At 42.7% G+C, this 16,705-nt stretch overlaps 1 protein-coding gene across 1 annotated transcript; it reads left to right on the top strand.

The window, feature by feature from the left end:
* Positions 1 to 14,067: 14,067 nt before the first annotated feature.
* On the top strand, positions 14,068 to 16,266 carry LOC307098339 (disintegrin and metalloproteinase domain-containing protein 20-like; the record flags this gene model as incomplete). Its single annotated transcript, XM_079769022.1, has 1 exon — positions 14,068 to 16,266. One exon carries the CDS (start codon positions 14,068 to 14,070, stop codon positions 16,264 to 16,266), a length of 2,199 nt encoding a protein of 732 aa, XP_079625148.1.
* Between the last annotated feature and the right edge of the window lie 439 nt (positions 16,267 to 16,705).

Below are 16,705 nucleotides of genomic sequence, written 5' to 3'. Positions count from 1 at the left end.
TGTTTGCAATTGCAAAGTCAGTGTTTTGGGTGTTAACGAAAAAAACCATTGAAACCTGTAAAGAATTTTAGTGAGTTTATTTGAGCCAAACTGTCAACATATGCCGGGAAGCAGAACCTCAATGAATTGAGATTATGCTCCGAAGAATGGTGGGTTACATCTGTATTTATGCATTGCCATCAAAGGAGGGACATAGGTGGGCTACATGAAATTCATTGGATAAAGTCAAATGGTGGGAAACCCCTGGGATTGGACAAAAAGTAAAATGATGGACACATACTTAGGTGGGTACAGGAACAGTTAACATGATAATGAAGGAATTTGAGGCATCTGTCCTGGCGCCTACCACATTTGGTTGTGCCCCAGGGGCTCCAGCAAAAGAAGGAAGTTACAAGTTACCCAGACATCTCACAGATATGTTATCTTAGAGGCAAAAAGGCAAATGGGCTCAGTAAAGAAGATCCAAGTTGATCTTTGTCAGGGAAGATAGCAGCCTAGGAATGACTGCCCACCATAACCTGTTTGTAGTTAAATATTTAATTTTCAAACCATCCTTTGTGGTTATTCCAGGTCTCTGAGTTTGCAAGACTGCCACGCAGGCCTCCCCTGAGCTTGTCAGGTTAGCATGTGGCTCCTTTCGTCCACACATTCCCCTTTTGGTCATAAATCAATCCAAAGGATGCATTGATGACCAACCTTTTGGTTGGATAATGGAGTCCCACGGTGCTAGGAAGGCTCATTCCTAGGATGTCTCAGTGTCAGCATGTCTTGCTGAACAGGTGGACCACTGGGGATGGGGCAAGACCATAACCTTAGATGGCATTTAAGGTCGAATTATATATTTTAAAAAGGCAGGTAAATGGGAGGCAGTCAAATCCTATATGTCCTTGTTAAAAAGTATTCTGGATCATTTCTAATTTTGAGCCACCATGATCCGAGTCTTTTTGCTGTTTGTCTTACGTTTTGCTTTTCTGCATCTAATATAACATTTACATATCAAGAACAAAAGTAACAATAGTAAACCAATAACACTGATTAGGAACAGAAAATGTCTAATGCCCCGACCCGCGGGGCAACAACACGGACACCAGAGACGAACCTAAGAGAATGAGACAAACAAGGGACGCGGAGAATGGAGGCAAGACAAATGGGTTTCTGATCAAGCCTCAAATTTTTATTCTTACAGCGGTGCCTTATATCCAAGTCAGGGAGTGGGAGGTGGGGCGCGGGGAGTGAACTGTGGACCTATCAGTGCTTGCCAGCAGGGGCTGCAGGCAGGGGAGGGGGTATGAGGAAGTTCTAGAAAGGGAGATGTCTAGGAGGGATAGGGGCTGAGCGGATCATGTGGACTTAGATAATTTGGCTAAGGTCGTAAAGGGTGTTAACTAAAGATAAAGGATGGGGCGGTTGAAGGGCAGCTATGCGAAGAATGCTTTGTCCTCAGGCATGAGGAAGTAAGCCAATGGTGAGGACCAAGTTTCCATGAGGTTCTGTTTCATTAGCTTACTAAAATAATGTTAGAATTAATTTGTCATTGACTCTTGGCTCCTGACATCTCCTCCCTCTCTGTTTAAGAGAAGGGAGTGGGCCTTAACCAACCGGGGAGACATTGACCTGGTTCCTCCCGTGGGCTTTGCACACCCACCGTGTGTGGCTCTTGACATCTTTTGGGGAGGAGAGGCAGAGCCATTATTTTTATTGATGTCAACCTCTATGCAAACCAGGTATACTCTCAGGGAAATCCAGAGGAGGTTGAAAATGTTTGAACCTTCCCTTGCAATGCTTTGCTCTGCACCCGGTTTGATACCCATACCTCTGGCTCTGGCCAGAGCGTAGGTAAGCATCCCTCTGGTTAAGATGCTGTCCCCGTAGGGAAGGAGCGAGTCTGGGTCTGGAGGTTTTCGCGCTCTTGGTAAACCGAGTCCCACCTATCGGCCATTTCCAGGCGTTGATAGTGAACCTGGATGGGTTTTACTAAAGCTGAATCTATTTGCTATTTTACAAGGTCGGTTATTTTTCTAAATGCCCAAGGGCCAAATGTCTTCGTGGCTGGAGCATTCCTGTTAATTCCTCTCTGTTGCAGGAGTCCACATGGTCTAGGAGTTGTTTTCTGAAAATATACAAACACATTCTCGACCAAAAGTTAATAGAGGAATCTTGTCTATAAATTTTACTTGGGATCCTTTATTTTTTGCCCAAACAATTTTCCTTTGGCTTATTTTGACACCATATATGTTTTTCATGGGTGTCCTGCTGTATGAAAATTAATTTTCAAAGTAAAAAATTTTTTCTAGATGTAATTTACTTACAGGATATTTTTTCTTACATGGTATTTTTCCACTATCCCCCTTTTTTATTTAATTTTTAGGAGGCTTTGGAAGATTTTTATAATGCAGTCTTGATAACTTTAAATTTTAATTTTTGCACAAAATATGACTGCTTTAGGTTCATTGCATGTTAAGTAATTTTACCATGAAATGAACTATCAATAGAAATTTTGGTTAATACTTTAGGAACAGCTTTTGTACAATTACATTTTCTTGAATATTTACTTATTTTCAATTAGCTAATTTAAATTAATCTGAAAACTTGACTATTTTACTGTTAAATTTAATACTCATTAAATAACAACAATCTTAGTTTACTCAGTAAATATTAATGGAAAGGATTATTTTGCATCCTTGAGAAAGCCCTGAGCATTTCTGGATTTAGGTATAGGGCAGCTGCCATCAGCCAACTCTGTGTTGCCTGGATCCCAATCCAAACTGGGCCAAGTCTCTTTCTGTTATCTGGGTCCAGATCTGATCTGGGCCAAGTCTCTGTATGTTGCCTGGGTCCCGATTTAAGCTGGCATGGGAAGCGCGAAGCAGCCATGGGACAGGAGACCTCCCTCAGAAGGGGCGAGTGTTCAAGCCCCTGCAATGTTGGGGGGGGGGTGAGGTTCTGTGCCCCACCTCTGTTGGCCCCCAAGTTCTCTCCTGATGGCCCCTCTGCGACTGTGCCTGTCTTAGGTTGTTCCTCCCTTGAGGAATCTTACCCGTCTCTGGCTAACCAGCCATCCTCCGGGGCCAAGCAGGGTGATGTGAGGTTCAGTTCTGTCTCCTTGGTAGCCTACGCCCCTATGGCCTCCATGCCCAGCACCTGCCTTGGGATCCCCTCGCCTGCTGGTGGGGCCCTGGCATTGATCACAGATCTTGGGGTACCCAGGTTTCTTCTCCAAGGAGGGCCCATCTCACGCCATTGGGCGAGAGACAGATCCATGGTGCCAGTCATTATGAGGCTTTAACCTCAGCATGAACAGAAAACTCAGGCAACAGCTGTGGGCAATTGGATTGTGAGAAGAGGGTCCCTCTTGGCAAAAAGAGCAAGAAGGGTCAATATAGAATGCTCAAATGCTTTCCCAAGGGGCCTTCCACACAGTGGAAGGGATTAAATTCTTTCATGTCCTTTTTAAATTGCTGCCAAACATTCAAAGAATTAATTTGTAAGTTTGGGATAATTGTACAATGTGCTGTTGTAAAATATCAAAAATTATAATGAAATTGTAAAATATCATGTAAGAATATTTTTTGTTCTAGGCCATGGCAATTCAATCTCAAACTGGCTATCAATTTCCTTTTATATAGAAAAGGTCTTAACCAGTTAAAGTCTCCTAATAATTTCTAAAAGTCATTTAATCTTTTCTTATCTACACCTTCTGAGGCCTAATGCATTGGTTATCAATTACAGTCTCTATGATATTTGAAGGAAACCTCTATTTCCTTCCAAAATAATTTTCAGGTTACAGAGAGTTTCATTTAAATATCTGTCTTTCTTTTTATAACAAGCAACCTGTATGGTTACAGCTTGAAAGGCAAGCCTCAGGCGACTAGCTAGCTATATTACAAGTATTCTTACAGTAAGGCTGACTACTAATTTACTTTCAGATTTAACATTTTAATAACAATTTTCAGTTTATACTGTAAATGTTAGTGAAATAGAATTTAAAATCTTAAAATTTCTTTTTTATAAATTTATAATTATATTTTTAAAGTATCCTCTTAGGCTTATTTGAATATACAGAGGGATCATGGGAAGCCTTCAGTAACCCTTTTAGAAAACTTATTTAAATTGCTTACAAAGACATTGGCTTATTTAAAGGAAGGGGACTGGCCTTTGTTATTACAAGATGGTGGGCAGTAACCACGTGGCCAGAGAGGCAGGCAAGATGGCGGCTGCCTCACAAGCGGCAAATGTTGCCCCGCCTCTAGCTTAATTAAGAATGCTGGCGGCTAAGAGTCAGGATTCAATTACTTATAAAAACATTGGCTTCTCATGTAACTTAATTTATATGAGACATTGATTATATTTTAAAAATCCAATTTATAAGGTAACTTAAGTAGGTATCTTTAATTTAAAAAGCAAAGAAACCTATTCAGTAAAACTTATTTGATACTTTACTGTTCTGATCCAAAAGTATAAACACTGTCCCACCTCCAGCCGATCCAAAAATGCAGGCTGCTTGAGGCTTTTGTCTTTTTAGAAATTTTACTGCTGTTGAAAATGTTGGCTATATTTAAATATATTGTTTTTGCCCTCCTTACAGGCAAAAACTTTCATTATTTTATAAAGCTTTCCATGAAGAGAGAATAGACTTTTGAAATACATTTAAGGGCCTGTGAAATGTCTTAAAAGCTATTCTCAAAACCTTGAAATACCTTGGAAAGGTCAAACATATAATATATATATGTATATATGATTTAAAGATTATATACTTAAATTATCTTAAAGAATATCAATTAAATTTAAACTGTATCGCAGAATTAATTCTCTTTTTTAAATCAGACCAAGAAGTAACATGTTTTGAATTCCTAATTATTTAAGAGAAAACATTTTATTTTCTCAAAAATTAAGTTGCTATACTCTAGGCATTTAGTTACCACAATTATGTAAGTTCTCCCAATTCAATCTGAACCTTAAACTTCCAGAGTTTGTAAGTCAAATATTTAGCAGTTCTTTATTAATAACCCTTTATATTTTTAAGAATAAATTTTAAAATCTAATAGTTAACTTTAAATCATGTTTTTTCTGGCTGGGGTTGGCCTAGCCACTTGACCTTTTCTGGGAAGGTCGGCTAGCAAAAGGTGTAGCCATTGAAATGCAAATTAACATTCTTCTAAGATGGCTGCTGGGGGGAACCAGCCTACCTGCATGCTAGGGGAAGGGCGTGTCCACCCCTCCCTCCATAAAAAAGGGTGTAGCTTTAAAACCTTTTAATGGAGAGTAAAGAGACCTTAAACTTTCAGAGCTTTAAATCCTAGGTAGCAAAATTAAATACTTAGCATTTCTCAAATCAATAATACTTTTACATTTTTAAGGATACATTTCAAATAAAATATAAGGCATAGTCAATTAATAGATTAACTTCTATCATCTAGACTTCATACTAGGCATACTCAGATCAACATTTCAGTATTATAAATTTCAATACATTTAGATAATTTGAACTTAAAAGTTGTAAATTTCCAGCCAATAGGCCTGGCACAGATGCTAAATTTTTTTTAAAAGAATTTTCCTGCTAGAGAAGTCAAGAAGCAAACCCATAGCTATTTACATGTCCTGGGGGTTACTTGCCTCAGGGTGGGTGATTTCAAAAGAGTTACTTTAAATCACCTTGGGAAACCAGCCTCTATTTCTCTCCCCGGTTCATCTCCACCATCTTTAAAGCCAAAATAGTCTCGGGTTTTTATTCTGTACACAGAAAAAGGTCAAGTCCAGCTCAAAACTATGCGCACTCGTTTTTAAACTGGCCTTTTCCCTTGCATGTGTACAGAAATCCCGGATGCATTTATGAATTTGTAAAAGCTTTAAGTCATTAGCTGGAAAATAAATAAAGATGACAAAGATGAGGCCTTTCAAATTGGCTGTCTTGGGGAGTGGCGTCCATATTGGATCACCACGTGTCTCCCTTCCCCCACCTCCTTCTTTCTTAGGGGGAAGATTCAGTACTGCTCTGGCATCTACTGTTTTTATTTTATTTACTTTTTTCAATTTTTATTTATTTTTATTTTTAAGGAAAGAAAAGATTTTTAAGATAAAGAATTATTGGCCGTTGCTGAGAAGTTCCTTTTATTCTTTTTTACTTGGTTACAAGTAGTTTACACGTGGAGGCAGAAGAGGTGCAGATGGTATTATTAGAGACTTGCACCCTTCCATTGCAGGCTGTAAGGCCGTGGCTGCACCCCACTTAGACATTCTTAAACTCTCCTGTGCTGAATCAAGGCCATCACCAATTAAAATAGGAATTTTCTCTGGACCAAAAGTCTCATAATAATCCTGAAGGGCATGTGGAAGGGGGATGGGAGTTTTCTTTAAGAATTTCCTCCCCCGTTTTAATAACTTCTTGAACGTCAGGGTCATGTGAGTGGATTTTTAGCATGTCATTAATTAAATTCCAATAGGAAAAAGTACGTTACAGGAATTTTTTCAGGGCCAAAGGCTTGATAAAAATCTTGTAAAGCATCTCCTACTCTAACCCATCGTCTATGATTGATGGTTCCTCCTAGGGGGAACCAGGGAAGGGTATCATGAATAAAGTCAAAAGATTTCTTGAGATCCTTCTTTTTAACCCTTACTCCTCGTGTTCTGAGGGAATGCTTGAGGCTATCAAGGAACATTTCATGACTACTCAGTGAATGCCCCATATCTGGTAGGCTGGATGGCTTTTTAGGTAATTATCCTCTCCCACGTAAGCCTCCAGGCTGTATAAACCCCACGCCAGGTCAGCCTGACTTTTCTCGCCAACTGTGAAATCAAAGCGGAACTCTCTCCTTTCAATATTGCTCTTTACTCCCTTGCTTGCGTGAAACAGTCGGTAGGTATAATCCGCCTACTCGGACCCTCATAGACAAGGAAGATCCCTGATGTCCCCCGTCCCTTAGGAACGGGGGAGGTGAACTCCTCGTGGTTGAGTCTATGAAGTGAACGACCTTTTGTTCATAGCAAGCTCAAGGTTTGGAGAGCAAATTTACTCAGTGAGAAATTTCCGACAGAGAAGTAAAGCAGGGATACTAGGTCAGGTGATTCAGAGTCGTCACTACCGAGACTGGGTACCCTTAACTCTTCCCCAGTACGGTGAGGTGACTGCTTATTAGTGGGCTAGAGGAATTGACCCGAAAAGCCAATAATAACAGCCGAGCAGAGAGGGGTGAAATGCTCTGAAATTCTTGTTTGTAAAATCATCCACTTACCTTACTCCGATCTGACTCGCGGCGGGTGCGCGGCGATCTAGGGCGGAATTTAATCCGAGGGTCGCGGAATTTAATCCGAAGGTCGCGGAATTTAATCCGAAGGTCGCGGAATTTAATCCGAAGGTCGCGGAATTCAATCCGAGGGTCGCGGAATTCAATCCGAGGGTCGCGGAATTCAATCCGAGGGTCGCGGAATTCAATCCGAGGGTCGCCTGGCCAGGCCTTTCCAGTGGATGTTCTCGTCGGAGGGTCTCTAGACCACGTTGGGCGCCATTTTGCCCCGACCCGCGGGGCAACAACACGGACACCAGAGACGAACCTAAGAGAATGAGACAAACAAGGGACGCGGAGAATGGAGGCAAGACAAATGGGTTTCTGATCAAGCCTCAAATTTTTATTCTTACAGCGGTGCCTTATATCCAAGTCAGGGAGTGGGAGGTGGGGCGCGGGGAGTGAACTGTGGACCTATCAGTGCTTGCCAGCAGGGGCTGCAGGCAGGGGAGGGGGTATGAGGAAGTTCTAGAAGGGGAGATGTCTAGGAGGGATAGGGGCTGAGCGGATCATGTGGACTTAGATAATTTGGCTAAGGTCGTAAAGGGTGTTGACTAAAGATAAAGGATGGGGCGGTTGAAGGGCAGCTATGCGAAGAATGCTTTGTCCTCAGGCATGAGGAAGTAAGCCAATGGTGAGGACCAAGTTTCCATGAGGTTCTGTTTCATTAGCTTACTAAAATAATGTTAGAATTAATTTGTCATTGACTCTTGGCTCCTGACAGTCTAATATTAGACAAGGAAAAGTCTAAGGGGAACAAGCATCCCAGCCAACCGAAAAACCCTTTACATGTATTATCATAATTTTTTATTAAGCTAATTATATGTTTTCCTCCTTCATCCACCGTCATTTGTACTTTATGATATGTTTGGCCGGATGAATTAAGACTCTCTATTATTTCATCATCTAGAAGTTCTAATTTCTCTTCTGGCCAATTAGTTCCCATAAAAATGGCTTCATGGGGAGGAGTTCAATTTCCCAATACATTGGTTTTTCAGTATCAATATTATCACAGATTTTATGAACATCAGGCAAAGTCATTCTGCCTATAATTTCAGTATTACACCATATTCTAGTATTATTTAATGTAAACTTGGTGATATTACAGTAAAGATTGCTTTTAACCCTTCCCAGCAAAAACGCCCCTTTCCTATATACTATATTGTTATTTGTTGGGGTAGATACAATAAGCCAGGACTGGGTGAATTCAGTATTCCATATGGATTGAGGGCATAACCATTCACTTTTCCAATTTTCACAGACAGTGAGATGGGTTCACATTGTTTATTATTTTAAATATGGCCCATCTACTTCCCATTGGAAGTATTCTAGTATTATAGAGGATAGTCCTTACGCCAGCCAGTTGAACTACTGGGAATTTTAAGCTTAGGATTTAACTCGTACCTGGGCTTTTAAAAACACAATATTGTAGATCACATTTCCCATTTAAATTTTCCAAATTCCTGGGGAACCATATGAGTCCCATAAGTGTCTGGCCTGGGCTTTTGCAGCCATTATAGTTGGCCATTGTTTCATAGCCACTTCAGATTCCTTGCATTAGCATAGACAACAGGCCCAGTTGAATTAGGGCACAAGCATGTTCCCATTGTTGGATTTGGGCATGAGTTTTTAGTCTGTCGAGCCTGTTCTATCCATTAAACTAAGGCTTTATTATCTTTCCATGCTGCTTCCCACTGTTTTTCCTTCTTCCAGAAACAGCATTCCCTCTATATGACCTATTTGAGATAAAAATCTTTTTCTAATGAATGATATTCTTTATTAGCTACATACAAGTTCAGCTTGTCCCGGATACCAAGGCCAGCCCCTACTGCTCCAAGTATTCCCCTTTTGCTTCTTTTAGGGGGACCAATGTTGTTGGATCCACCAGGAATGTTGTTGCCATTGGGTAGCTATGGCTTGGGAGCAGTTAGGGTATACTGAGTGGAGCCCAAAAATGTTGAGTTTCCCATGCCATAGTTAAATGGGTAGAGGTGACCCCCAAATGAGCTAGAGTTTGAGTATTCCATAGGGCTTCCCATAAGCGTCCAGGACGCAAGGATGGTGGGGTAGTTACAGACATATCTACCCACCAAGTAATGCCAATAATTTCTGAAATAGGGACCCATTGATTTCTTTCTTGCTTCACAGACATCCAGCCACAAGAACATGGCTGGTGAGTCCGAGGACATGGTATGCTATGACAGATAGGACAGGCTGCTGCAAGCCTTTGGCCATCATATCCAGGTGTTTTTCTTAGCTATTCATCACCCATCTCTATAGCCATACAATATTCATCCAGATTACATCCATATACAATTCTACCAGTGGAATTATCAGGGAGATATTCTTGGAGGTATTTGCCTAAGGTGGGTCCTTTATAATAGATAGAGCCAAAAACAACAACAACAACAACCAAAGCTTATATTGATAGCAGAAGACCAATGTGTGGCTAACAAGGCATTAATTTCACTATCATACCTGATAACCAGAACATCATTGTGTAGTAGGTAGGAAAGGTTAGCAGGTATCTAAGTTAAATTTTTCATATCTAATAAAGAAAGAGGTCTGGGGAGGTAGACATTGTTTCCACTAGGGAACCATAAGGATGATAATAATATGAAAATCATTTTATGTACATTCAATCAATATCAATATCAATCAGATGATATAAAACAAGCAATATCAGTTTGTGAGTATACAGGCCTTGTTGACGTCATCTTGGGATAGCTGTCTGCCTCCGTGGTCAGCGACTTCTCGTCCTTGAAAAGTCTGTGATCTCCGCTGCAGACGGAGATGGTGTCAGAGATGGGAGTAGATGTCCATTCACAGTCAGATGCCCTTTTTAAATGAGAAATGTGAATCCATGAGCTAACTCCTTTAAGCTTAGCTGCACATGGGTTAGTTAGTAATACCTGGTAAGGTCCCCTCCAATGAGGTTGGAGAGTTTTTTATTTGGTGTCTTTTCCAAGACAGCAAATCTCCTGGTTGTAAACCATGATCTTTGAACGCTTCGTCTCCCGGGAGCGCACTGTGAAATGAATCTGTTACCAATTTGTTAGTTCCTATAATGCAGAATGTCTGCTCTTTACTTTTCCCTATATTCAGGAAACAAGAGATTTAAGAGTCAACAATATTTTAAATAGAATCATAAGAATAATTATCTTCAATTCATTTAGTCCCATAGTTGTTTTTGTTTATTTATTCCTTGAAGTTCTATAAATCTTCATCCAGTTCAAAATATGACCTGCTTAGAAGCCTGCAAGTTAGAGTAAATCGGAGTCCTTTTCATGGATTTTTCTAGACATATATACCTACAAATGCATCAGAATAAAGCTGTCCACAAATGACAAAAATTTAAAAGTGGCATGGTTATAGATTTGATAAAAACTTTGCTTTTCTATAAAATATAACATTCCAAGACAACAACTTCTTGGTAAGTAATAATCCCTGTAAAATGACATAGAGAATAATATAAAATTTGTATACCTTTAGATTCAATTATAATTTCAACATATAAAGAATAATATGTAAGAGTTTAAAATGAGGCACATGGCTTATTGCAAGCAGTGTATTGAGCATTGAAAATAATACATAAACTCCCAATATGTGAAACGCAAATACCCAGAGTATCACTGGCTGACGCCCCCACAGGGAATCATGACTCTTGGCTTGCCAGTGTCCCTGACTGGACACATGCTACCCTCCTAAAGTTTCCTGTTTGAACTTAGCTCTGAGAATTTTTGCAAGTTTCTTTCTGAAGCAGAGTGCCTTAACAACGCACGTGACCTGTCCTTGCTCTTGATTGCAGCTCAGGCACACGGTCTTTCCCGATTGGCTAATTCAAAGGGAGGGGTTGGCCCTTGCTCTTTCAAGGGAAGAAGCAAACCATGCGGCCAACATGGCGGCTGCCAAGTCACAGTCCAAAATGGAGGCTGTCTAAACTATTCTTTGACAGAGAAGATGATTTGTTTATTCTCACAACAAATAAGGAAAGAGCAAACCGAAATCCCTAAAAGATAGACTGCCACAATTATATTTCAGACCCACAGACAGAAATCTCACTAGCTGTTTCTGGAGGCTGAACCCTGAGAGGGAGAGCAAGAAGAGCCCCCAAGATTAATAAGAATTCTTGGCAGCTGCTGGGACGTTCTTGCAATCTCTCTCACACTTTCAACCCCACCACACACAACTAGGCTTCCCCAAAGCGGGAGTTGCCTCTTCTTTCAACAAATTAAACAACAACAAAGAGACACAAAAACATCAACACTCTTATACAGGCGCGCAGAAAACACACTAAGAATTTACACCAGAGAATGTCTAGCATTAAAATTACCAAAGCAGTGTCTTTTGTCCCCGGTTCGGGAACTGCCTCTCTCTAGAATTTCAGTACATTCCCAAAGGACTATTCAAAAATGGCTGTAGACATTTGTTAACTTCAAAATAGTTCTGAAACAGTCTCTGAAAATCTTTTTTATTAATTTCCATCTTATTGGAAGAAAAATTTTTCTTAGAAGCTTCTAGTTTCCAAATCAAGATACGCTTCCCATATACTCATTCACTTTAATTTCAGAGCCGGCATTTTTTTTTTTTCCTGCATGCAAAATATTAACATAGGTACCCCAAACAAACTGCATTTTTTTTCTTTCTTTTTTCTGGCCATTCCTCAGTTAATATTTTCTAGTTAAATTTTCTCATTTCTGTTAAGTACTTGCAAGTAAAGGCTTCTTATCAGGAGTATTAAATGAGGGCTGGGGTCTTGGGAGTTTCTAGCCTTGGAGGCACAATTTCCCATGTTAAATTTTTTTTATTTTTTTGGATATCTGTAGTCTGAGCAAACTTTAGATATGTTATGTAGTAGGTCAAATGTGGCCTCAGTTTCTCTCCCGGCTGTCTAAAACCACAAAAATTTTGGGGCCCAGGCATACCAAGTCTTTATGGTGGCCCCCTAGAAAAGCCATTTAGTTAATTACAGTTGCGTCGGAACTTCCAGATGGGGCTCCTGAATTTCTGACACTTCCACAAAATTCTTAGTCACCTAAGAACACCTCAGAATCGGACTATTCTTTAAAAATAAAGAAAATGTTGCCCCTTTATCTTCGGAGCTGAATGAGTTCAGCTCATTTATACGGCGAAAGTTACTTTTGCTCAGACTCTCAGCAATTCCAATTGAAAAGCCAAAATCAAAACCAGCCACCCATTTTTTTCCTCCAGTCCTGCCTTAGCCTGGGTTCTGCCAACCCTTAACCTGGGGTTCTGTCAACCCTGGTTCCACCTCGAGGATTTTAAAACAGCTCAAATAAAGTCAGACCCTCTACCAAAGCAAGGGAAGGTCCTGGATCCAAGAGACGACTCACGCACGTTCACCCAATGGGCGGAGAACCGGTGGGCTCAAGGGGCCCTTTGCTGGATCCTAGCTCCAAGTCCATGTCCAAGGGATGATCCTGGGTGAGTTTTCTTTGGAATCCTGCCGACTACGCCAAGTAATGTTAACGAAAAAAACCATTGAAACCTGTAAAGAATTTTAGTGAGTTTATTTGAGCCAAACTGTCGACATATGCCGGGAAGCAGAACCTCAATGAATTGAGATTATGCTCCGAAGAATGGTGGGTTACATCTGTATTTATGCATTGCCATCAAAGGAGGGACATAGGTGGGCTACATGAAATTCATTGGATAAAGTCAAATGGTGGGAAACCCCTGGGATTGGACAAAAAGTAAAATGATGGACACATACTTAGGTGGGTACAGGAACAGTTAACATGATAATGAAGGAATTTGAGGCATCTGTCCTGGCGCCTACCACATTTGGTTGTGCCCCAGGGGCTCCAGCAAAAGAAGGAAGTTACAAGTTACCCAGACATCTCACAGATATGTTATCTTAGAGGCAAAAAGGCAAATGGGCTCAGTAAAGAAGATCCAAGTTGATCTTTGTCAGGGAAGATAGCAGCCTAGGAATGACTGCCCACCATAACCTGTTTGTAGTTAAATATTTAATTTTCAAACCATCCTTTGTGGTTATTCCAGGTCTCTGAGTTTGCAAGACTGCCACGCAGGCCTCCCCTGAGCTTGTCAGGTTAGCATGTGGCTCCTTTCGTCCACATGGGTTTAGAGAATAAAAGCAAAGACAAAATAAAACCAAAATAACACCAAAACTGTGTTTCTCTCCCCACAGCATCATGCTGCTGAGGCCGCCTTTAGCCTTTCCCAGCAATGGTCTTAAGTCCAGACTCTCCAGCAGCCAACGGCCTGTGGCTTTTCCTTTTCAAAGTAGGATGTTATAACTGCGGCAAAGGACCCAGCTTTGGTGCAACACAGTTTCCTCCTTGCATCTTGTCCCGCTGTCTGGCCACCCTTCTCAAATCCACATCCCCTTTCCTACTGATCTCCAGGTGCCCTCTACCATTCCTTGTTGCAAATGGTCCTCTCAGCTGTGTCTCATTCCTCAATTCCAGGTGCATGTTCTCAGAAGTAGTTGTATTTCCAGTCTGGCTCCAGGATGAGGTGTACGTCACTTTTGCCTATTTGGCCAACATTTTTTCCTTCCTCTTCCTTCTCTCTTATTTCCCCAGACCTGCCTCTCACCTCCCCCACTTTCATCCCAGCTGAATGCATATCCAGCCCCACCCACTGCCACGCCCTGTCATTGTTACCTCAGCAATCCTGCCAGGGTGGGTTTTCTGTCACTATTCCCTTGGCGGGAGGTGGCCACAGCAGATGGTGGGGACCCAGCTTCACTGAGGAACCTCCCTCTCTTCGTCCCCGTTGATGGTACTCCCTCAACAAGGGCATGAGGCTGGCAGGGGGTCCCGTCACCCTGAGGACGCCCATCCTGCTGCTTGGGCTCTGGGTGGTGCTGGCTCCCACCCAGTGTTCTCAAGGTCGTCCCTCCTGGCGCTACATCTCCTCGGAGGTGGTGATTCCCAGGAAGGAGCTGCACCATGGCAAAGCCCTGCTGGCAGCAGGCTGGCTCTCCTACAGCCTGAGGTTTGGGGGGCAGAGACACGTCCTCCACATGCGGCGCAAGAGACTCTTTTGGCCTGGACAGCTGGTGGTGATGACTCAGGATGACCAAGGAGCCTTGCAGGTGGACCACCCCTTTTTCCCGCTCGACTGTTACTACCTGGGCTACCTGGAGGACGTCCCTCTCTCCATGGTCACCGTGGACACGTGCTATGGGGGCCTGGAAGGCATCATGAAGGTGGACGACCTTGCCTATGAAATCAAACCCCTCAAGGATTCCCAGAGGTTTGAGCATATCATTTCTCAGATCGTAGCCGACACCAACGCCACAGGACCTACGTCCAGGCTGGGATACAAGGCAGAGAGGCACCCTCTGCTCTCCAAAGTGAACACCAGTGCAGCCTCCAGGATCAGCAGTAAGCTCTATTCATCCCACAGAGGAAACATGAAAGCCTGCCTCATGAGTTCCAATTCCATTTATACTCTGTACAGAAATATGTCAGAAAACATCAAATTCCTAGTATATCTAGGGAGTTTAATGGACTCCATGTTCCGAGGCCTTGACATAAGGTACTACATCAGCATCATGGTCATTTATAATGCAAGGGATCCAACCGATATGAACAACTTTTTTGTGCCAAGTGGTCCATTTGCTCTGAATTATCGGAACAACATTTATACTCCTTTTCGGCCCTATTCAGGCTTAATGGTGCTTAAAGATGCACCCCATGAACTTAATTTTAATCCCAATGAGAACAGTTTGTGCACGCACACCAGTCTGGTCTATGTGGGTCACCTGTACAGACATATATTATTGTTGGCGGTAATAGCCACCCAGCAAGTTGGGAAGACAATGGGTGTGTATATGGATACAAATGATTGTGTTTGCCAGCGAAGGACCACCTGCATCATGTACAGGTACCCCGTGTTGACAGATGCCTTTAGCAACTGCTCCGTGGTATTCCTACAAAACTCCTATAGTGCTGAAAATGCAGACTGTCTCTACTTAACTGGATTTGTCCATGCAAATGAAAGCCTGACAGTCACTCGATGTGGAAACTCTGAGGTGGAAGACAAAGAGCAGTGCGACTGTGGGTCCTTCAAGGAGTGCTATACCAACACCTGCTGTAAAACCGACTGCAGCTTCACGCCTGGAAGCGTTTGTGACAGAGAAAGATGCTGCACAAACTGCACCTACACGCCCGCGGGGACGCTCTGCAGACCGATCCAGAACATCTGTGACCTTCCAGAGTACTGCATGGGGAGGGAAACGAGCTGCCCCATGAATTTTTATCTGCAAGACGGAACCCCGTGCACTGAGGACGGCTACTGCTATCATGGCAATTGTACCGACCGCAGTATGCACTGCAAGGAGATCTTTGGGGAAGGGGCACTGAATGGTCCACTCGTCTGTTACTTCATCAATGTACAGGCAAACCGATTCGGAAACTGTAGAACTTCTCATGTGTTCAATCCACGCGGTTGTGCTGTCCCATATAGTGTGCTATGTGGACGCCTACAGTGTATAAACGTCACTCATATGCCTCGCCTGCAGGAACACGTGGCTTTCCATCAGTCTTTCAGGGGAAACAACTGGTGTTTTGGACTGGACACACACCGTGGAACAGAAACAACCGACGCTGGTCATGTGAGAACTGGTACCCCCTGTCGTGAAACATTAATGTGTAATTCGGGCTCATGTAACACTTCCATAGAAGAGATAGACTACAACTGCCCCCCTTCGAAATGCAACTACAGGGGCGTGTGCAACAACCAAGGGAACTGCCATTGCCATGTAAGCTGGGACCCTCCCCTGTGCATAAACCCTGGTGCCGGAGGGAGTGTCGATAGCGGACCCCCGCCAAGAAGAACTCGGGGAGTAAGGACAAATCCTATGTCAATCGTGTATTTGAGAGTCGCTTTTGGTCGCTTGCTTGCCCTCATAGCCGCACTGCTCTTCGGGGTAGCCACGAATGTGAGAACTGTCCAGACCACTACAGTCACTGAAGTGCAAGTTGAAAAGTAAACAGCAAGTCAGCCTTCCGACCCCTGTACAACTCAGACAACATGAAGAAACACATGAAAAAAGTCACCATAACCCACTGGCAGAGCTCAAGCCCTCACTTCTGAGCGACTGCAGGGGTCCTACCCCATATCCAGGGTGTGCGCACCATGAATATTTTCACATCTCTCACTCTGACAGCTGGCTGGCCAGTATCTGCAATAAAGCTTGAGCACTGTACGTTAGCATCCTGTGCAGTTCTTGTAGGTCTGTAAGAGCCCTGAGTGAGCCTGAGACTCAGGTCTGGACAGGAGACCTGGTCAGCATCTGACCTTGTTCTGTGGATGCCTGTCCCAGGATTAGTGACAGTGGCCACAGGTTCTTTTAGTGCCAATTACTGACAGTTCCCCACAATTGTGCCCTGAGCACCAAGTGTCCCCTAGTCCGTTGGTAAGGTCTCCGT

This window comes from Cnephaeus nilssonii, assembly GCF_951640355.1.
Source record: "Cnephaeus nilssonii genome assembly, chromosome: 4".
Classification (NCBI taxonomy): domain Eukaryota; kingdom Metazoa; phylum Chordata; class Mammalia; order Chiroptera; family Vespertilionidae; genus Cnephaeus; species Cnephaeus nilssonii.
The sequence above is the reverse complement of the archived record's forward strand: the minus strand, read 5'-3'. Positions and strand labels throughout refer to the sequence as shown.